The sequence below is a fragment of the Trichomycterus rosablanca genome, chromosome 3 (genome assembly GCF_030014385.1).
Source record: "Trichomycterus rosablanca isolate fTriRos1 chromosome 3, fTriRos1.hap1, whole genome shotgun sequence".
NCBI classification, from domain to species: domain Eukaryota; kingdom Metazoa; phylum Chordata; class Actinopteri; order Siluriformes; family Trichomycteridae; genus Trichomycterus; species Trichomycterus rosablanca.
Genome location: NC_085990.1, coordinates 52950753 through 52975186, shown reverse-complemented (window position 1 = coordinate 52975186; position 24434 = coordinate 52950753). Strand labels below are relative to the sequence as shown.

The window sequence follows — 24434 nt, the reverse complement described above, 5'->3', positions numbered from 1 at the left end:
TAAAATAACGACAGGATCACAATCAGCTTCATGACGTGTGAACTTTATTAGCAGAACATTTATGTTTTATTTCACTACACTTATGGAAAAACACAATATATACAAAACAAAAGCTTTCCTTTTTTTAATAAAAATATCTTATAATTACAGCCGCTCCAGCGTATAGATATTTCAACGTACAGTTTAGAACATTCATTCATTTTTTCTTTATGTACAGTATCAGGTCAGGATGAATTTTATTTACAGTATCAAACAGTCGCAGAGAGAATCTCTGTCCGGATCGAAGCATCTATTTTTAACAGCAGACATCATGAAGCTTTACGGCGTGAGGGTTCCAGCTTTCGAATAAATCGAACCACTGAGAGTGAAAGAAAATGAGACAGGGAGAGGGGGGGGGGACAAAAAGAGAGGTCATCTGTCCAAATTCTGCATTCCCTTCACCGGTGGGAGAGAAATCCGGCTCACTCCGCCACCATTGCTAACACTGAGATGCTAATAAATGAGCGTTTAGATGCCGTTAGTTGTCTGAGCAATCCCTCACTGGGTTCTGGTGGGTGTCGGCTCGGCCGCCGGGGCTCGGCTTGGCACGGGACGGGCGCTGCACACCTGTGAGGGGCGGAAGAACATACGTGAGAACAGTGTGTGCGACAAAATCCTAAACACACTCCACACACACACACATCCCCAAGCTAATGCTTTAACCCACTTTTACACTGGGGACAGTTAATGCAAGCGCAGCTGCATGCATGGTGCACATTACAGGAGGATTTAGGGGGGGTCTTACCCTCCTAATTAATACTCGGACCCCCCAAAAGAGGTAAAACAACAGTTCACAACAGTTAAAGCTGACCCAACCCCCAATTATGACTATAAATCGCACTCTGCTTGCATGCACAGTCGAGCGCTGCGTGCATTTAAATGCGCCGGTGCTGCAATTAAACACCTCCAGCACCCTGCTGCAAACCATACAGTGGTGAAATAAATACCATAATAAATACTATCAATAACCAGAGCGCCGTCGATGCATTAACTGCGCAATCAGTGTCTGAGTAAAAAATGAAGCCCTGAATACAACCAGTATAAAACCAGTCCTGTTGGTGCAAACTGGTTTCTGAAGTGCAGGCCAACAGCAGGACGCGTGCAGCAGCATGTTTGGAGTAAATAAAGCAGCTATTTGGTAAATAGTTATCATTAACAAACAAAATAAAAGCCCTCAGTTTAAAATCTAAAATTAGAATTAAATTTTAATGAGTGTTTAGTGCTGTTAAAATGTACAACACTTTTTTATGAACTAGAAATAATCAAAGTGTATTTAGAACATACACACAGCACGATTAATTAATCAGGATTTATAAGCAGTTAAATAAAACAACACTTATATAATGCGATATAAAACTTCAGTTTATCTAAATGTGTTATTTTTTAATATAAACCTTAAATAAATGTACCAGACAAGGTTCATATCAGTGAAACATTTTTAATTAATAATAATAAAGAACTGATCGATTTTTAAATATATTTATTTTAGTCCAACGTGCTGAATAAATAATAGATCCTACCATCACAAAGCAGTTTACATGACGTAAATTCTATATAAATTATATAAACCTCACATGTATTTGTACATTTTATTTCCTCGGCTGCTGCCGTTAGGTGTGGCAGGTGGATTGTGATCTGCATTATTGATTTGGCACAGTTTTTATGCCAGACGCCCTTCCTGACACGACCCTCCCTATTTATCCGGGCTTGGGACCGGCACTACAATGCACTGGTTTATGCATCCTAGCGGCCGGGTACCTATAGGACAATTCAGTGTCTCCAATTAGCCTGGCCGCATAGCTTGACTGTTAATGCGTTCCATGGTCCTGTAGAACTGCATATTTTTTAGGCTCATAAAATAATGGGTTTTTTTACACATATACACTGAAAATAACACAAATATAATATAAAAACACTGAAACAAAAAGCTGATTCTCACAATTTCTCAGAAGCTGGAGCTGTAACACAAGTTTAAAAGTGAAACAGGGAGGAAAATCCAGATGAACACAGATACATGTGGAGCTGTAACCCTGGATCTGATGGTTATTCCACACTAATGCAGATTCAGCTCAGATTCACACGCTTAAGCCGAGCGCTGAACAAAGTGGCTGTTCATTGTTAATTTAAAATTAAATAAATAAATTTTTTTTAAAAACACGTTGAGTTTAAGGGAACACATTTCTCGATGAAGGTCGTCGAGTTTCAAATATTTTGAGTTTAGGGGACATTGAGTTACAAGGTACCGCTGTGTTTGCAATTTTCATAGACGCCGACTGCATTTTGTCCTGATGCAATGCAATGAGGAAAATTGTTTGCTACTTCTTTAGGGCCAATAAAATAGTTCCAGAACCTTTTCTTGTCCCATTTAGTACATACCTTTTATTTTACTACCTTTATGTATATACACCGACCAGGTATAACATTCTGAGTTATACCTGAGTGAATAACACTGATTATCTCTTCATCACGGCACCTGTTAGTGGGGGGATATATTAGGCAGCAAGTGTCAAAGCATCTCCAAAACTGCAGCTCTTGTGGGGTGTGTCCCGGTCTGCAGTGGTCAGTATCTATCAAAAGTGCTCCAAGGAAGGAACAGCGATAAACCAGCGACAGGGTCATGGGCAACCAAGGCTCATTGATGCACGTGGGGAGAGAAGACTGGCCCGTGTGGTCCGATCCAACAGACGTGCTACTGTAGCTCAAACTGCTGAAGAAGTTCATGCTGGTTCTGATAGAAAGGTGTCAGAATACACAGAGCAGCACAGTTGTGTATTGGGCAGCAAAAAGGGGACCAACACAATATTAGGAAGGTGGTCATAATGTTATGCCTGATCGATGTTTATAAACCTGATCATAACCTGAAGATTCTTGATGAAAAAAGGTTCTTCTTTAGCGAAACTTTAAATGTTTCTACGTTTTAATGGTGCATTTGTGGAGCAGTGTTAGCTCAGCAGTTAAGGTACTGGATTAATATTCAATAGCCAAGTTTCCACTGCTGGACCCCTGAGCAAGACCCTCAACCCTCAACTGCTCAAATCGTATTGCCATGAATATAAACGTAAATATGTCCTTAACATCATGATTATTGCACTTAGCAGCTCTATACAGAAGAATGGATTTACCTCTCTCACTGTTACGGAAGCTTTTAATTAAAAGTGGATTTTTATATTATTAATAAGAACTTGTTACATTAACTAACCTACAGTTTTATTAAAAGTGTATTGTTTTATTTTATCAATGTGAACAGTATCAGTACCATCACCTTCACTATAGATTATTTAAGATAAAACTGTACAAGCTTTTTAGCACCATTGTTTTGGAATGGATTTTTATTTTATCAGTGTAAATTAGAATACTTAGTCACCACAGTCTTAATTATATATAAATTATATAAGCCTCATATGTATTTACGTACTATATGTATTATTATTTTTATATGATACACATCTGGCTAGTCTTATTTACATATGCTAGCACGTACACAGTCATAACACAATATATGCACATAGATTTCATTATCATATTAATAATAATTATTATTATTCCGCTGCATGTTAGATTAAGAAAGAGAAAGGACTAGATTTAAGAAAATACTAATACTGATACTACTCACCTCTGCTTTTGGCTATATCTCAGCGACACAGAATCGAGTCCTCCTGCTTATTGATGACCGGTGTCCCCTGTAAATATAGAAATAGTCAAAAAATTAAACATGTGCCAGTCTCGCTGCCCTGATATACAGAAACACGACGTATATTTAGTAAAGAAATAAAAATAAAGATGAAGATGGCAGGAAAGCTCTTAATGAGCGATGCCAGGACACACAATGTAAACATCTATAGGATAAAATTTAATCTTTAGATCTTCAGCAGAAATGCTGAAGTACCAGCCAGCAGTTCTTTATACTGTAGAATTAAAAACAGTGATACTCTAGTAATCAGATAAGCAGATAAAAGACATGAAAATAACACAATTCTAATATAAAGCAAAATAAAACTTATATAAAGCCATGCAATGATTTATTCTCCCCTACTGAACCTCATCTACATAATAATAACACAGTGCATCTAATATTATTATTTATATTATATACTTTTAAAGAAATGTACCAGACAAGGTTCATATCAGTGGACAATTTTTACAGGTAGGCTCTACATGTACATGTTTCATATCTTTATATATTTTTTATACGATACATATCTAACTATTCTTATTTACATATATTTACATTCTTATTTATATGTATATAGACATAATACCATATGTGTATATGTAATTGTATATGTAATATGTGTATATGCTATGTGTATAAGCTATTCTTATTTACATTTGCTTGTTTGTATAGAGAAATGTTATTATTTTTTAATACACACCTTAAAATAAATGTACCAGACAAGGTTCATATCAGTGGAACATTTTATGATTAATAAAGAACCTGTAAATTTTTTAATATATTTATTTGAGTCCAACGTGCTAAATTAATCCTACCATCACAAAACAGCTTACATGATGTAAATTATATATAAATGATATAAACCTCATACAGATTGCACATTTTATACCCATTTAGATGCTACATTTATTCTTGTTTACATATGCTATATGTATATAGACGTAATTAGCATAGTAATATTAATTCATATCAATCCTTTTTGGCACAATGCAACTATTTGCACTTACTTAGATGCCATCACAAAGCAGCTTACATGATGTACATTATATATACGAATTATATTTACATATAAATTATATAAACCTCAGACGTATTTTCACATCTTATACCCATTTACATGCTCCATATATATATATATATATATATATATATATATATATATATATACACCTATAATATGATACATGTCTAGCTGTTCTTATTTACATCTGCTTATACAGATATAGATATAATACCATATTATATTTACATATAAATTATATAAACGTCAGACGTATTTTCACATCTTATACCCATTTACATGCTCCATATATACAGTATATACAGTATATATATATATAATATGATACATGTCTAGCTATTCTTATTTACATCTGCTTATACAGATATAGATATAATACCATATATGTAAATGGACAATTACCATATTAGTTAATATTAATCCTTAAGTTTTTTTGCACAATGCTATTTGTACTTCTGTAGATGCCATCAAAAAGCAACTTACATGATGTGAATTATATATATCAATTATATAAACCTTATACATTTTTGCACATTTTATACCCATTTACACTCTACATGTACTTATTTATATAATCTTTATATATTTATCATTTTTATATGATACATATAGTTTAGATTCTTATTTATGTATATTCCTATATATATACTTTTTAATTGTTTATATATTTATTATTTTCATATGACACATGATATATGACACTAGTTATTCTTATTTACATTTGCTTATATGTATCTAGAAATTGTATTATTTTTTATTATATACCTTAAAATAAATATAACCAGACAAGGTTCATATCAGTGGAACATTTTCATGATTAATAAAGAACCGATCGATTTTTACATATATTTATTTGAGTCCAACGTGCTGAATGAATGATATAAACCTCACACGTATTTGCACATTTAATATCCATTTAGATGCTACATATACTATTTTTATATAACACATAACTAGCTTTTCTTATTTACATATGCTTGTTTTTTGAGCAGTGCAACTATTTGCACTTGTGTAGATGCCAAAGCAGCTTACATGATGTACCTTGTGTATAAATTATATTTACAATATAAATGATATAAACCTCACACGTATTTGCACATTTTATTATTTTATATAATAAATATCTAGCTACATATTTACATTCTTATTTCTATGTATATAGACACAATACCATATGTGTATATGTAATATGTGTATATGCATTATATAAATGATATAAACCTCATACATATTTGCACATTTTATACCCATTTAGATGCCACATATACTTTTTTATTATTATGTATAATTTTATAGGATAAATATCTAACTACTTATTTACATTCTTGTTTTTATGTATATAGACATAATACCATATGTGTATATGTAATATGTGTATATGCATTATGTAAATGATATAAACCTCATACGTATTTGCACATTTTATACCCATTTAAATGCTACATTTAGTTTTTAATTTTTATATATTTATTCTTTTATATGATACATATCTAGCTATTCTTATTTACTGATGTGTGTATGCAATATGTAAGTGATATAAACCTCATACGTATTTGCACATTTAAATGCTACATATTTATTTATTTCTTTGTATATGATGCATTTCTAGTTATTCTTATTTTATGCTTATATGTATATAGACATAATCAGCTAATCTAGTTGTTTTTATCTATATATGCTTGTATGTATGTACATATTTTATTATTTTAAAATATAGACCTTAAAATAAATGTACCAGACAAGGGTCATATCATTTTTATGATTAATAAAGAACTGATCGATTTATAATTATATTTATTTTAGTCCAACGTGCTGAATGAATAATAATTCACAGCCATCACAAAGCTGCTTACACCTATTGCACATTTTATACCCATTAAGATGCTACATATAACTTTTTTACATGACATATCTAGCTACTCTTATTTACATATGCTTATATGTATATGGATAGACATAACATCATATATGTATGTAGATATAATTAGCTTATTAATATTATTCCTTGTTTGCAGCTTACATGATGTAAATTATATATAAATGATATAAACCTCACACATTTCTGCACATTTTATACTCATTTAGATGCTTCTTATTATTTTTATGATACATATATATCTATTCTTATTTACATATGATTATAGATATATACGTAATACCATATGTGTATATGTACATGTATATGTAATATGTGTATATGTAATATGTAAATGATATAACCCTCATACGTATTTGCACATTTTATACCCATTTAGATGCTACATTTTTTTTTTATTTGACACATATCTAGTTATTCTTATCTACATACTGTATGTTTATATGTATATGGACATAATACCAAATGTGTATATGTAATATGTAAATGATATAAACCTCATACATATTTGCACATTTATACCCATTTAGATGCTACACATTATTATTTTTATTTATTTTTATACGATACATATCTAGCTGTTCTTATTTACACGTGCTATAATAATAATAATCGAGCACTTTTAGTGTGATATCCTGTTTAAAAGTGATTTTATGGACTGGAAAGGTGAACAATAGACGTGATGGGTGCAGGAATACAGAGCAGAAATGATGCACATCACGGAGAGCACGAGCTGACGTTGGATCGGTGCAGGACGCATAACGCACCGCCCTGAACGAGGGGTGCATTAGAATCACTCACCTGTTCCGTGTTGAGGGCGGACAGCGGGGTGCGGATCCTTGGCCACGCCGCTGTGTCGGTGCGCTCGCTGAGCTCCAGCTGCAGGTCCAGGATGTAGTCGATAACGTGCTGCAGGATCTCAACGCGGCTCACGCGTCGGTTCTGCGGTATGGTCGGGACCAGGCGCTTCAGGCGGCTGTAGCAGTCGTTCATGTCCAGCTGCACGCAGCTCGGGTTCGAACCCTCCGACGCGTCCGCGCACACACCACACGCGTCCTTCCGAGAGCGCGCCGGGCTGGTGGCTTTCATTTTCAGCCTGGAGTTAAAGGGAAGGTCCACGGACACGCACACACACACGCACGCGGTTATCACGAGGATTTGAAGAGGTTTTAGTGTGGAGGAAAATTCTTATTCAGCTTCCACCATCTTCATCATCTTCATCATCATCTTCATCACCATCAGATCACTCCATCCGGTCAGCGCGCAGAGTCTGGAGCGCAGCGCCCACCGAACCACACCTTATATAGAGGAACGGGGAAAAGGGGGCGGGGCTTTCAGGGCACTGTGCCCGCGAGCAAACGCGCGCGCACACACACACACAACACACACACACACACATACACATACATACATGCAAACACACACACGCACACAGAAAGAGAGAGAAATATACACTTCACAAAACGCACATACACACAGAAATATACACTTAACCATACACACACATACACACACACACACACACACAGAGAAATACACACTCAACCATACACCCACACAGAGATATAAATGTTTTCTTCAGATCTACACAGAATATAATACACCGAGTACAATACACAGAATAGAACACACAGAGTAGAATACACATAATAAAACACACAGAATAGAATACACACAAAAGAACACAGAGTAGAATACAAATATTAAAACGCACAGAATAGAATACACACAAAAGAACACAGAGTAGAATACAAATATTAAAACGCACAGAATAGAATACACACAGAAGAACACACAGAGTAGAATACAAAGAATAGAACACAGCATAGAATATACAGAGGAGAATACAGAGTAGAACACGCTAAAGAGAATCATCAGAAGTGAATACGCACAATAGAGTACACAGATTTGAACATACAGAATATAATACACTGAATAGAAAACACAGAATAGAATATACAGAATAGAACACACAAAATAGAATATACAGAAGAGAATATTCAGAAGAGAATATACAGAATAGAATACACAGAATAGAAAACTCGGAGTAGAACACACAGAATACAATCCCTAGAGTAGAATACATACAATAGAATACACAGAATAAAATACACAGAGTGGAACTCATAGAATATACAGAGTAGAACACAAGACAGAATGCACTGAGTAGAACACACAGAATAGAATTCACTGAGTAGAACACAAGATAGAATACACTGAGTATTCCTTAGAGTACAATACACACAACAGAATACACAGAGTAGAATATACAGAAAAGAATACACATAGTAGAATACAAAGAGTAGAACCCACATAATAGAATACACAGAATAAAATACACAGAGTAGAATATATTAAATAGAATGCACAGGATAAAATACACAGAGTAGAATACACAGAGTAGAACACTGAATAGAATACACAAATTGAAATACGCAGAATGGAATATACAGAATAGAATATACAGCATATAATATACAGTATAGAATACAGAATAGAACGCACAGAATAGAATATTTAAAATAGAATACACAGAATAGAATACTGCGGATACAGAAGCCTCTTTGCTGCCTGCTGTTTTGGATTTTTTTCTTTTTTTTGGCAGCAGCTCGCTCTGTTCCCACAATAGAGGGACGAATGCCAACTGTGTGATGCCACTCATTTACACAATCAGACTGGCATTTCCCAGAAAGCACAGGGCTCATTAGTAAATAGAATAGAACAGAATAGAACACACCAAATAGAAAACACAGAATAGAAAACAGAGCAGAACACACACTCAAAAAAATAATTCGTTGGATTTACTTAATCCAGTTATGTCAACAATTTCCACCTAACTGAGTTGTGTTAGATATAATTAAATCATATTAATAAGCTTCAAATACCTAACTTTTGTAAAACCAACATTACTTTATTAAGTAAAACCAACATAACTATATTAAGTAAAACCGATGTGACTGTATTAAGTAAAACCAACATAACTCTAATATGGTTAGCTCAGTTTTAATGAATAGGTCTGTGTCTAGCTAACTAAACTGACAAACATAAACTCAACAAAATTATTTTTCTTTTGCTTTACTTGATTGTGTTGATTAATGACAACAGAAATATATTTCATTGTACTAACTTAACTCACTTATGTAAACGTAACATAACTGTTGGACCTCCGATACTCAACTGAATTTAGTAAAACTAACTGTACTTTGTATTTCCAACTGGTTAATTAACTGGTTTAAACAAGTGGGGAAACTACTAAACTTTGTTTTACTTAAATGGTTTTCATTCCAACAATGGTAGTAATTTTAAGTGGACTTACTAATTCTGGGGGATTTGGCAACAATGAAAGAAATATACAAAATGGTCAGCCTTTCAGTCTAACAACCATTAGCAGAACTGTCACAAATGTTTTAAACAAACCTTAAACTTGTTTGACTTTTAATGGCACACACATATCACTTGCACAAACCAAAAACTTAAGCTTTCCAACTTTTGAAAAACTTTTAATTTCAGGAAACTGTAAAATCAAACAGTTTTAGTTTGTAAAAAAAAACAAAAAACAAAAAAAACACTTTATTGGAACAATTTTAAATTAGAGTAAACAAAAAACAATATTCATATGAATGATAAACCAATGTAATTTGCCACATAGAAAATACACTATATTGCCAAAAGTATTCACTTGCCTGCCTTCACACCCATTTGAACTTGAGTTAATCCTGAAAAACTTACCATATAGAAGCATTTTGTACTTTACAATTACTGAATGTAGCCCATATGTTTCTTCAATGGTCAGGATGTGGGGGGACAGGACCCCCACAGAGCAGGTATTATTTAGGTGGTGGATGATTCTCAGCACTGCAGTGACACTGACATGGTGGTGGTGTGTTAGTGTGTGTTGTGCTGGTATGAGTGGATAAGACACAGCAGCACTGCTGGAGTATTTAAATACCGTGTCCACTCACTGTCCACTCTATTAGACACTCCTACCTAGTCGGTCCACCTTGTAGATGTAAAGTCAGAGACGATCGCTCATCTATTGCTGCTGTTTGAGTCACTCATCTTCTAGACCTTCATCAGTGGTCACAGGACGCTGCCCACAGGGCACTGTTGGCTGGATATTTTTGGTTGGTGGATGATTCTCAGTCCAGCAGTGACAGTGAGGTGTTTAAAAAACTCCAGCAGCACTGCTGTGTCTGATCCACTAATACCAGCACAACACACACTAACACACCAGCACCATGTCAGTGTCACTGCAGTGCTGAGAATCATCCACCACCTAAATAATACCTGCTCTGTGGTGGTGCTGTGGGGGTCCTGACCAATAAAGAACAGCATGAAAGGGGGCTAACAAAGTATGTAGAGAAACAGATGGACTACAGTCAGTAATTGCAAAACTACAAAGTGCTTCTATATGGTAAGTTTTTCAGGATGAACTCAAGTTCATATGCGTGTGAAGGCAGGCAAGCGAATACTTTTGGCAATATAGTGTACTTCAAAATAAAATAAATAATAATAATAAAGTAAACAAATTCCTCTTTTTTTCTTTCCTCACCTTCAGTGGTGTAAAAAAAAAGAAACCCTGAAAAATTTCAAAAGATTGACATCTGAATGTTTTAACGGACTTTAGAATGTTCACGAGAGAGAGAGAGAGAGAGAGAGGGAGAGAGGATAAGAGTAACAATTAAAAACTACTTGAGGTTGCATTTTTATGTCTGTTGGAAAGGGGAAAAAAACTGAAGTGGAGATTACCAGAGAATGGCATGAATAAGAGGGCAATAAGGTATTTCTTGAAAATGTAGCAGGAATACAAGGGTAAGAGAAACCTTATGGTTGACATACGGCGATATAGAGTGAGCCTGGAGTGAAAGTCATGAGCACCAAATTAAATTTTACATTACTGATGATTGATGAACAGCCAGAACTTCATCAAAACAGCACATGTTTAAACCAACATGTCATGCTAAACAGATCACAAACAGCAATGTAAAATTTGAATGTTAATTTGGTGCTCGTGACTTTCACTCCAGGCTCACTCTATATCGCCGTATGTCAACCATAAGGTTTTTCTTACCCTTGTATTCCTGCTACATTTTCAAGAAATACCTTATTGCCCTCTCAGGCCAAATAAAATGGCGACTGCATTTGCACTTGAGATGTCTGCCATTCAGTTCCATCACAACATTCGGAGATCATCAAGTGTGTACTTGAGGTTTGTTGGGTAGCTCAAGTCCAGGGAGTACATGAGGCCAAATAAAATGGTGACTGCATTTGCAATGTTACCAAGGTCACCTCCACACCTTTAATGATAATTCTAACATCTTTCAGCTCATCTGTGGGTTCTGCACCTTCCTGCTTTATGGCAAATATTCCTAGGATTGTCTGCTCCATCTCCTGGTTTTCCTCAACATCCTCAAAAAAATTTTCATGCCATTCTCTGGTAATCTCTACTTTAAAGTTTTTTTTCCCTTTCTCCAACAGACATAAAAATGCAAACTCTCAAGTAGTTTTTAATTGCTACGCTTATCCTCGCTCTCTTTTATGAACATTCTAAAGTCTGTTAAAACATTCAGACATCAATCATTAGAAACTAAGACCATGCCACTCCCTACAACACATAACAGTTCAACTTATGGATCCAACATTTTTTTTTTTTTTTAGCTCCAAGCCTTCATTGCAACTTGCAATGTGATGTTTACACTGTCCCTTCAAACAGTTTGTTTTTGAGCCTTTCTTGAGAGATGTCTGCCATCCAGTTCCATCACAACTTTTTGTAGAACCTCAAATGTGTACTTTTTGTTGGGTAGCTCAAGTCCAGGGAGTACATGAGGCCAAATAAAATGGCGACTGCATTTGCAATGTTACCAAGGTCACGAAGCACCTCCACACCTTCAATGATAATTCTAACATCCTCCACCTCATCTGTGGGTTCTGCACCTTCCTGCTTTATGGCAAATATTCCTAGGATTGTCTGCTCCATCTCCTGGTTTTCCTCAACATCCTCAAAAACAGAACAAATATACCTTTAGCTAAAAGATGCACACCACAAAACAAAAAAATCTGTTGTCAACCATGGATATGAAACTATTACAAAAAGTTACATTTGAGAAACTTAACTGTAAAATTTATAAATTATATCTTCAAAAAATGCAAAAAAATTTTAGTAAGTAAGATGGGATTTTACTATGAAAGCACGGGTTTGGAACATTTTTGTCCTAAACAGGGAGGGATAGAGGTGATTTACTAAAACCCCATTTAAAAATCCTCATAGAGAAAATAGTCATAAATTACAGAATGACAACTTCAATGGTCTATAAGTTATGCTAAATACTTCTAATCAATAATTTGCAAGATGGCATTATACTTACCATAACTAAAGAGCCACAAAACACCTTCACAAAACTTGTGGTTAGAAAAGAGCTGAAACTAGAAAACATACAAAACAAGCACAATTTTACACTCTGTATTACATTAATACCTGACAAGGTAACAATTTATAAGGATTAAGGCCAGGATGAGAGTTATAATAGAGAAGTATAATGTGAATATACTTTTGTCCATATAATGTATATTTGGAAGCTGTAATTGAAAAGCTCAATAGTGTTTTCACAAGCTAGTTAACATTGGCTAGCTAATGTGTGCCGAGTCTAAAATTATGCGGGTAATGTACTCTAAAACTATCAATATCAAAGTCTAACCACATATTCACTTAACAAACTGTTAGAAAGACATACTTACTAAGATAAGTATTCGGATGTAGCTCGATTCTCAATCTCACTGCTTTTTACCAAGCTCTCATCCCTCGCCATCCCACATTCATTAGAAGAGCTTCTGAGCATGCGTAGTGTCTGTCCTGCGGGAAATCGTCCAATTCACTCAGAACTGTTGCGTTGCCTCAAAATAAGCGACTTTTGTATAACTTCAGATTACAATAAAACTGCCAAAGTGGACTCGGCTTAAACGGCTAACACAGTTCATTAAGCTACATAAACCATTTGCATCTTGGATGCTTTTGAAGACACTTAATTCAACTGCATTATCAATAAAATGCACAACGTTGCCGTTAACAACATTAACGTTTCTCAAAATTGAGAAAAGACTGACCTGTTTAATGCTGCTAGCTAGTAGCGCTAGCTTTGTTGGCGATTCACACAATGCACGAAAAATATAAGTAACTGGATATAAAAATTAAATATACATTACATGAGGTTACAACATGCACTGGGATGTGACCGAAATGGTTTAAAATACTTTAAATGCGAATTCCAAGTGCAAACTGAGCGTTTGAAAACCGCTAATGCTAACTTTGCTAATAGGCTAACTAGTCTGGTATCTGTTTACACAGGGAGGTTTCGCTTATCAAAATGACCCATATCATACAAAACGCTGTTAATAAAACAGCTACTACAGCTCAGAATTATACATAAATATGACAAATACTCACCGCACTTGCACAGCTTCCCTCCAAAAGAAAATTGCCTCGCTGAAGAGAGCTCACAGACAGCCACGAATGCCCCGGATGTAGAGAGTAATGAAGCCTGTTGAGTTTACTTCACAGTGTTGCATTGACCAAACATGCACATATTAAGTCAATCTGACAACCCAACTGTATTTAATAGAAACAACACAACTGACTCAAGTTTCACTCACCAACACAAATTTGTTAAGTTACTTCAATGAAAGAAACCCGAGTAAAAGCAACAACAGCATGAGTTTAGTTTTTTGAGTGCAGAGTAGAATACACACAATAGAATACACAGTGTACAATACACAGAATGGAATATACAAAATAGAATATACAGAATGGAATACACAGAATAGGATACACAGAATACGTAGAATACACATTGTAGAATACACAGAATAGAATATACAGAATACAACACAGAATAGAATATACAGAATGGAATACACAGAATAGGATACACAGAATAGAATACACAGTGTAGAATACACAGAATAGAATATACAGAATACAACACAGAATAGACTACACTGAGTAGAATATATGAAATAGAATACACTGAGTAGAACATACAGAGTAGAATTTATGGAATAGAATATACAGAATAGAATACCAAGGGTACAGAAGCCTCTCTGCTGCCTGCTGTGTTGGATTTTTTCTTTTTTTGGCAGCAACTCGCTCTGTTCCCACAGGAGAGGGACGAATGCCAACTGTGTGATGCCACTCATTCACACAATCAGACTGGCATTTCCCAGAAAGCACAGGGCTCATTAGAGAGCGAAACTCAGCGCTCCTGCTACAGCGTAATGTTTTAGCATGTGCTAGCCAGTAAAATATGAGAATCTAGAATTTATTTTCATGTATGAATTTACAGCTAGCTTGTTTCCAAACAGCACAATAGGGACTTAATAACTTACGCCCATATGAATACTCCTAAAACCTCTCTGAACAAGCACAAATCCCCACATACCTACTGTAGAAGAAAAAAAGAGTCTATACGCTGAAATTTAATCCAAGCTAGAACGATAGTGTGGCTAAAGAGCCACTAACTGAAGAGGGAGAAAGAAAAGCAGATGTTAAATATAAAGTAAAAAAAGAACAATGATACAAAACTATAAGATCCACGGCCCCGCTACAGAGAACAGGGGATAGAAAAGAGACAGAGTAGTAATGAAAGCCGAATACCCACAGTGACCCTGAATAGAATAAAGTCCTGATAAAACACACAATAAATAAATTATCTTAGTACCATTGCACTTCTGTTTTTCTATTTTATTCTATTCTATTCTATTCTATTCTATTCTATTCTATTGTGTTCAGTTTTGTTTTTTTATCCTATTGTAGTGTATTTTATTCTAGTGTTTGTATTCTGTTCTATTGTATTGCATTGTTTTCTATTTTATTGTAGTGTATTCTATTCTGTTGTAGTGTACTCTATTCTATTTTATTGTTTTCTATTGTATTGTATTGTATTGTAGTGTATTCTATTTTGTTATATTGTAGAGTATTCTAATGTATTGCATTGTTATCTATTGTATTGTAGTGTATTGTATTCTGTTATTTTGTATTCTATTGTATTTTGTTGTGTTGTATTCTATTCTATTGTATTTTATTGTATTGTAGTGTATTCTATTGTATTGTAATGTATTCTGTTATTTTGTATTCTATTGTATTGTAGTGTATTCTATTGTATTGTAGTGTATTGTATTCTATTGTATTGTATTCTATTGTATTGTAGTGTATTCTATTGTATTGTAGTGTATTGTATTCTATTGTATTGTAGTGTATTCTATTGTATTGCATTCTATTCTAGTGTATTGTTTTCTATTGTATTGTAGTGTATTCTATTGTACTGTACAGTATTCTATTGTAATTCGGTGTCTTCTATTCAATTGTATTGCATTGTTTTCTATTGTATTTTATTCTATTCTGTTTCATTGTTTTGTATTGTAGTGTAGTGTATTCTATTGTATTGTAGTGTATTCTGTTCTACTGTATTGTAGTGTATTCTATTCTATTCTGTTCTACTGTAGTGTAGTGTATTCTATTGTATTGTAGTGTATTCTGTTCTACTGTAGTGTAGTGTATTCTATTCTATTCTGTTCTACTGTAGTGTAGTGTATTCTATTCTATTCTATTCTATTCTGTTCTACTGTATTGCAATGTATTCTATTCTATTCTATTCTATTCTGTTCTACTGTAGTGTAGTGTATTATATTCTATTCTATTCTGTTCTACTGTAGTGTAGTGTATTTTTTTTTTTTTGTAGTGTATTCTGTTCTACTGTAGTGTAGTGTATTCTATTCTATTCTATTCTGTTCTACTGTAGTGTAGTGTATTCTATTCTATTCTATTCTGTTCTACTGTAGTGTAGTGTATTCTATTATATTGTAGTGTATTCTGTTTTATTTTATTGTGGTGTATTCTATTCTAGTGTATTCTATTCTACTGTATTGCATTGTTTTCTATCGTATTGTAGTGAATTTTATTTTGTTGTATTAAATTCGATTATATTAATTTGCATTGTATTGTTTTATTCTGTAGTGTATTGTTTTATGTATTGCATTGTTTTCTATTATATGTAGTGTGTTCTATTCTATTGTACTGTATTAAATTATGTTGTTTTCTATTGTATTAGAGTATTTTTTTCTTTTTTTATTTAATTTTATTGTATTTATTTCCATTGTATTGTATTGCATTGGTTTTGTATTGTATTGTATTGTAGTGTACTCTATTCTATTGTATTCTGTTGTATTCTATTTATTGTAGTGTATTCTATTATTTTGTATTATATTGTATTGTATTCTATTCAACTGTATATTTTTTCTGACCACTATAATTTTTTTTACCAGTAATTAATGTGTTGTGTTATTGAAATAAATGTAACTATTAAACACTGTGTTTAATAAAATTAAATACTTTTAAAAATGTAAAAAAATTTCATTCCAAATGGTTGTTCAAGCCCCGTCAGGGTCCCCACTACAGAAGCTGGGGCATAGTGATGATCACAACAGCCTAAGTGCATCTCAGGTCTTCACGTCCATCCTAAATTTGACCTGGTGGAGTGTCGGGAGTGACCGGTGAGCCAGACTAAAGCCACGATCTCACCATCTTATTCGCAGACAGCACTTCAAAAGCTCAGAGTGGATGAATGTTTGATGGTGACCTTTCCTGTAATGCACCGCGTCTCCACTCCATCATCTCCCTTCTGCTGCTAGATAATGTGTGTGTGTGTGTGTGTGTGTGTGTTGACTAGGAATATGTGCTAATGTTTCCTACATTTAACCAGTTATTTTGGTACATTTTGCCGACTAATTTGTTTGACTAATATTTAATTTAACTTCTAAGAGTGTTCTAGAATAGATAGAATAGAAGGCCTTTATTTGTCGTATATACATACACGTGTGTAGTACAATGAAATTCTTTTTCTGCATATAGCAGGGTCAGCCATCGTCCTGGCCCGTGGAGCCAAGAGGGTTAAGGGCCTCGCTCAAGGGCCCAACAGTGGCTGCAAGGCAGAGCTGGGATTCAAACTCTCAACCTTTCAATTGAAAGCCCAAAGGCTACATCTGTCCCTGTTATGATAAATAAAATAAATAAAAAGGTAATCAGACAGTCGCTTAGCAGATTAAACAAAACAACGTTACAACACTGCTAACTTTGTTAAACATACAGTGATGAGCCATAACATTAAAACCTTACATTAAATTCTCATTGATTTATAGTTTGTATAAAGGTGTAATTATACGAGTGTCATTTATCTGTAAATCCGGGCTCGTCTGGGACAGTTTAACCGTTTTCAGCAGACAGAGGGAGACGTGAGCTGGCACTAACATTAGTAAGCTATGACTGTGCGTAATCGGCGTAATCTCTATATAAGTAGAGCGTCTAAATAATCTGCCTTATGAGCTCCATGTCCTATTAGAATCCTCTCTACTGAGGCAGCTGATCAGGTAGGCAGTAGGCAGCAAGGCAGCTCAAAACCCAAAACTGAGAAGTGATACATGCATGACTCCTACAAGTGTGTGTTTTATTGTGTTCTTTAGCAGGTTGGGGGTGAGCTGTAGCTCGTTTGAGGTATTCACAGGGGTGCAGCACTGACCTGCTTCCTTTTTTATCAATCTGTTCTGGCCCCCTAAGCGAACAATTACTGTCCTCCAACGTATTAGCCTTCGGTGATCCTACCATCTGCCTGGTGAGTACCTTTGCACCGGTCAGAAACTAGGAGTGAGAAAACAAACACACACACACACACACACACTTTTGTTCTTGTTACTGCTTACTGTAACTTTTTATATATTATATATTTTCTTTGCAAATTAACAATCACGCACGTCATCAAAGTGTGAAGTCAAGTTAAGTCAACTTTATATATATAGTGCTTTTTTTTTTTACAATAGACATCGTCTCAAAGCAACTTTAGGACCAACAGATCAAAAACCCTTGTTGAGCAAGCAGAGGGCGACAGTGGGAAGGAAAAACTTGAAATTACAGGAAGAAACCTTGAGAGGAACCAGACTCAGCAGGGACCTCCGTCCTCCTTGGGTGACCTGGAGAATAACTTGAATAAATAGGATTTACACAATATCATTCAAACACAAATTAAAATGAACGAAAAGTTATAACTAGCAAAAATAATTGGAATTATTATTCAGTCCAGTCTGATAAAGTCTGTAGTGAGTTCTTGACATTCGTGGTGCAAACACGCCAGGTTTCCTTCACATCTGGCAGGAGCAGCATTGTTGGCACGGCAGTCTCGACTTCATTCCTTAACCTCGAGAGGGTGAACAGGTTTCCATCAGAACCCAGAACCACCTCGGGGTAAAACAACAGAAAATGTAGTTAAAATATGAAATCATTAAGAGTAAAATATCAGTTTTACAGAGAGTTTTAGACTCCGGCAGCCCTAATTATTACAGCATAACTAGAAGGGAGAGCGAGCAGGTAACAAGGTCATGAAGGCTTTCACAGGACATCAGCGCCCACCTCCCCCACTGTCATCAAACCTGAGCGATCGGACAAGAGAGGCAGAACGACGGCAACCCAACATCCCTGATCAACCCAAATTTTTCATGACCTAAAACCCCCAAGCTCTGCGCCTTCAGATTCAGTGTTACAGCTCCACATGTATCTGTGTTTATCTGGATTCTCCTCCCTGTTTCACTTTTAAACTTGTGTTACAGCTCCAGCTTCTGAGAAATGGTGAGAATCAGAATCAGCTTCTCCCAGAGAGTCTAAATAAAGCTTAACATGGTTTAATGTAGTAAAAGAAGGAGACAGGAGCACTAAACTTCTCTTCATTATTACTGATCATAAGTTCCTCCACTAATCACATTCCTCACTCGCTGTTTTACTACAGTAAGTCACATTAAGTTTTGTACACCGCCGTCACACTTCATAGGAAATAACAGCACAGCAGCGCAAAAGCGGTTTTGTCACTTCTCATGTGAATGCGCCGGTACGGAATACAGTATTCCAAGATCAAGCATCTCCACCATTAAGAAGCGTCAGGAAACAATAAAGCGTCAAGTAAAGCTGCAGCTTTTATTGTATTTTGTATTAATTTCGAACTGTTTTTAATTGTATTTCAGTGTTTTTATATTATATTTGTGTTATTTTCAGTGTCAAAAACAACCTCATTATTTTATATATGAAACTAAAATATATTCAGTTCTACAGGACCATGGACCATAATTAACAGGTTTCCCAAACATCCTTATGGGAAAAAATACCTTGAAACTCAACGTCCCTTTAAGGTACCACTGTATTTTCCAAATACGTAACTAAGCTTTGGCAATACGAATGTATTGAGTTAGTTGAGTTTCAGTTTGACTAAAAGAGAAAGAAGAAGCGAGAGCGGGTTCTCCTGCTTCATAAAAGAACGGGACCCTCACAAAAGCCAACCATCTGCTCTGGGCTTTATTTGGGAGTGACCCTGGAGTGCTGACGCTACCTCTTCCCGTCTCTGATCCCGGTTCCCCGCTACGCTCCAGCAGAGGAAGAATGGTGAGGAATGCAGGCCAGACCCCAAAAGAGGAACGTGAAGAGCTTACTGGGGCTCCTGGACCTGGAGAATTTTAACATTTGCAGCATTTAGCAGAGGATTTTTCCCCAAAGTGAGTTACAGTTATGACAGTTTGAGCAATTGAGGGTTAAGTACCTTGTTCAGGGGTCCAACAGTGGCAACTTTGCAATAGTGGGGCTTGAACCAAAAACCTTTTTATAACTAGTCCAGTACCTTAATTGTCCGTCTGTCTGTCTGTCTGTCTGTCTATCTATCTATCTATCTATCTATCTATCTGTCTGTCTGTCTGTCTGTCTGTCTGTCTGTCTGTCTGTCATCTATTTATCTATCTGTTGGTATATCTATAATATAGGGTAACTTAAAGCATCCTGACTGAAACAGGAGCACCCAGAGGAAACCCCACACAGACATGGGGAGAACATGCAAACTACACACTGAAAGAACCTAATCCACCCCACCTGGGAATTGAATCCAGGACCTTCTTGCTATGAGGCGACAGTGCTACCCACGAGCCTGTCTGTCTGTAATCTATCTGTCTATCTGTCTGTAACCTATTTATGTGTCTATCTATCTATCTATCTATCTATCTATCTATCTATCTATCTATCTATCTATCTATCTATCTATCTATCTATCTATCTATCTATCTATGTCTGTCTGTCTATCTATCTAACTGTCTGTCTGTCTGTCTGTATGTCTATCTGTCTGTCTGTCTGTAACCTATTTATAAATAGCCTATTTTATAAATAAAAACTGGGCTCTGTTTCCCAAAAAGGTACTGGCACAAAGATAAAGGTAAGACGCCTCGTCAGTATCATTTATTTCCTAAAGGTTAGCATGATATTAATGCTACGATCTTTTACAAAACTGGGCCTTGAACTAACCTCATTTGTGGAGGAAGAAAAACGTGATCCAGTTCATCATTACATTTAATAATACATTATTAAAGCTTTAACAGATTAGAGTAGAGTAGATTAGAGTTTAGTTAGATCAGTAGTTTAGATTAGAGAGCACAGCATAGTGATTTAGCACAGGGGGGTTGTTTCCTTTCAGTTCAAAACAATCACATTACTAAAAAACAATAAAAGAGAAAAACAATATAAGAGAAAAACAATAAAAGAGAGAAACAATATAAGAGAAAAACAATATAAGAGAAAAATAATATGAGACGCCGTCAGTCAAATGTTTTTCTTTTAAGTAACTGCAGAATAGAAAAGCAAACCGGAGTAGAGAAAACTTTTAGATGTGAAATTATACAGCTCAGATCATCTTAAATTAGCTCATTGATTATTGTGATGAGCAATAGCAAACCTCAGTTTTGGTTTACAGACACACCACACTGAGAACGTCCGATCTCAGAAACTAAGCATGGTCGAGCTCAGTCAGTACTTAGATAAGAGACCTCGTCTGTGGATACTGAGTGTGGTGATCTATATCCTCATCAATTTACCTCTGGGATCAATAAAGTGATCTGTCTGTCTGACTGTCTGTCTATATGTAATCTATTTATCAGGGTCTGATTCCCTCCTTTTTGGGGTCTGTCTGTCTGTAATCTATTTATCTGTCTGTCTGTCTGTCTGTCTGTAATCTATTTATCTGTCTGTCTGTCTGTAATCTATTTATCTATCTGTCTGTAGATCTGTTTGTCTATTTATCTGTCTGTCTGTCTATGTCTGTCCGTTTATTTGTCTGTCTGTCTGTCTATCTATCTTTGTAATCTACTTATTTATCTGTCTGTCTTTCTGTTAGTCTGTAATCTATGTATCTGTTTGCCTGTCTGTAATCTAGTTATCTACCAGTCTATTTGTCTGTCTGTCTTTCTGTAATCTATTTATCTATATACAGTGGGGCCAAAAAGTATTTAGTCAGCCACTGATTGTGCAGGTTCTCCTACTTAGAAAGATGAGAGAGGTCTGTAATTTTCATCATAGGTACACTTCAACTATGAGAGACAAAATGAGGAAAAAAATCCAGGAAATCACACTGTAGGATTTTTAAAGAATTTATTTGTAAATTATGGTGGAAAATAAGTATTTGGTCAATAACAAACAAGCAAGATTTCTGGCTCTCACAGACCTGTAACTTCTTCTTTAAGAAGCTCTTCTGTCCTCCACTCGTTACCTGTATTAATGGCACCTGTTTGACCTCGTTATCTGTATAAAAGACACCTGTCCATAGCCTCAAACAGTCAACCATGGCCAAGACCAAAGAGCTGTCGAAGGACACCAGGAAGAAAATTGTAGACCTGCACCAGGCTGGGAAGAGTGAATCTACAATAGGCAAGCAGGTTGGTGTGAATAAATCAACTGTGGGAGCAATTGTAAGAAAATGGAAGACATACAAGACCATTGATAATCTCCCTTGGGGTCAAGATCTCATCCCGTTGGGTCAAAATGATCATGAGAACGGTGAGCAAAAATCCCAGAACTACACGGAGGGACCTGATGAATGACCTGCAGAGAGCTGGGGCCAAAGTAACAAAGGCTACCATCAGTAAACACACTACGCCGAGAGGGACTCAAATCCTGCAGTGCCAGGCGTGTCCCCCTGCTTAAGCCAGTACATGTCCAGGCCCATCTGAAGTTTGCCAGAGAGCATATGGATGATCCAGAAGAGGATTTGGAGAATATCATGTGGTCAGATGAAACCAAAATGGAACTTTTTGGTAAAAACTCAACTCGTCGTGTTTGGAGGAAGAAGAATGCTGAAGAACACCATACCTACTGTGAAGCATGGGGGTGGAAACATCATGCTTTGGGGCTGTTTTTCTGATCCGTGTTAAGGGAAGAATGAACGGGGCCATGTATCGTGAGATTTGAAGCCAAAACCTCCTTCCATCAGTGAGAGCATTGAAGATGGAACGTGGCTGGGTCTTCCAGCATGACGATGATCCCAAACACACCGCTCGGGCAACGAAGGAGTGGCTCCGTAAAAAGCATTTCAAGGTCCTGGAGTGGCCTAGCCAGTCTCCAGACCTCAACCCCATAGAAAATTTGTGGAGTCCGTGTTGCCCAGCGACAGCCCCAAAACATCACTGCTCTAGAGGAGATCTGCATGGAGGAATGGGCCAAAATACCAGCGACAGTGTGTGCAAACCTGGTGAAGACTTACAGGAAACGCTTCACCTCTGTCATTGCCAACAAAGGTCATGTTACAAAGTATTGAGTTGAACTTTTGTTATTGACCAAATACTTATTTTCCACCATAATTTACAAATAAATTCTTTAAAAATCCTACAATGTGATTTCCTGGATTATTTTTTTCTGATTTTGTCTCTCATAGTTGAAGTGTAGCTATGATGAAAATTACAGACCTCTCTCATCTTTCGAAGTAGTATTGAGGATTTTTTTTTTTGAATTTGTGGCCCATAAATGCAAAATGTGTCTAAAATATGTGACTTTAAATATTTTAAATGAATCTAAGAGTTCCTCAGTGTGTTTTTAGAGTCTGTTTATAGTTTGTTTATAGTTTGGATTTTTGAGACCAGCTTAACTTATTTTAGACTCTCTCCTCTCTCTCTCTCTGTCTCTCAGCCTCTCTCCCATAACACCCAGTACCAGCTCTAAGTGTGTTCCAGTGTGGGTGAAGGAATGTGTTTTTAGGGAAACACAAAGCGCCCCTGTGGGAACGGGAGAGGATTAACACAGAGGCTCGTAATGAAGGGTCTGATCCTAACTCATTAACTCATCCCTTCACCCTCGTCCCTCCCTCAGAGCTCCTCCGTTCTCTCTCTTCTTTAATCAGTTCACTTTTATTATTCATGTATGATCTTCATCCTACATTCTTATATTCATACAATGCTTCAGAGTTCAGATTGTGGCATCATGTAAACATCTGATGTTCTCCTTTTTGGGGTCTGATGTCCTCCTTTTTGCCCTTCTTTTTGGTGTCTGATGCCAGTTTTGGGATCTGATGTTCTTTCTTTTTGGGGTCTGATGTCCTCGTTTTTGGTGTCTGATGCCCTTTTTGGGATCTGATGTTCTCCTTTTTTGGGTCTGATGTTCCTCCCTTTTGGGATCTGATGTTCCTCCCTTTTAGGATCTGATGTTCTCCTTTTTGTGGTCTGATGTCCTTGATTTTGGGGTCTGATGTTCTCCTTTTTGGGGTCTGATGTCCTTGTTTTTGGGGTCTGATGTTCTCCTTTTTGGGATCTGATGGCCTCCTTTTTGGGGTCTGATGTTCTTCTTTTTGGGATCTGATGGCCTCCTTTTTAGGGTCTGATGTCCTTTTTTGGGTCTGATGTTCCTCCCTTTTGGAATCTGATGTTCCTCCCTTTTAGGATCTGATGTTCTCCTTTATGGGGTCTGATGTTCTCCTTTTTGGTGTCTGATGCCCTTT

The 24434-nt window shown here is 36.0% G+C and overlaps 1 protein-coding gene across 1 annotated transcript; it reads right to left on the bottom strand.

Annotated features, from left to right (window-relative positions):
- Nucleotides 1-27: 27 nt before the first annotated feature.
- On the bottom strand, nt 28-8013 carry id4 (inhibitor of DNA binding 4). Its single transcript, XM_062992241.1, has 3 exons — nt 7411-8013; nt 3653-3719; nt 28-606 (listed from the first exon to the last, which is right to left on the bottom strand). The coding sequence occupies exons 1-2, from the start codon at nt 7696-7698 to the stop codon at nt 3672-3674; spliced, it is 336 nt and encodes a 111-aa protein (XP_062848311.1). The 5' UTR covers nt 7699-8013; the 3' UTR covers nt 28-606; nt 3653-3671.
- Nucleotides 8014-24434: the final 16421 nt, after the last annotated feature.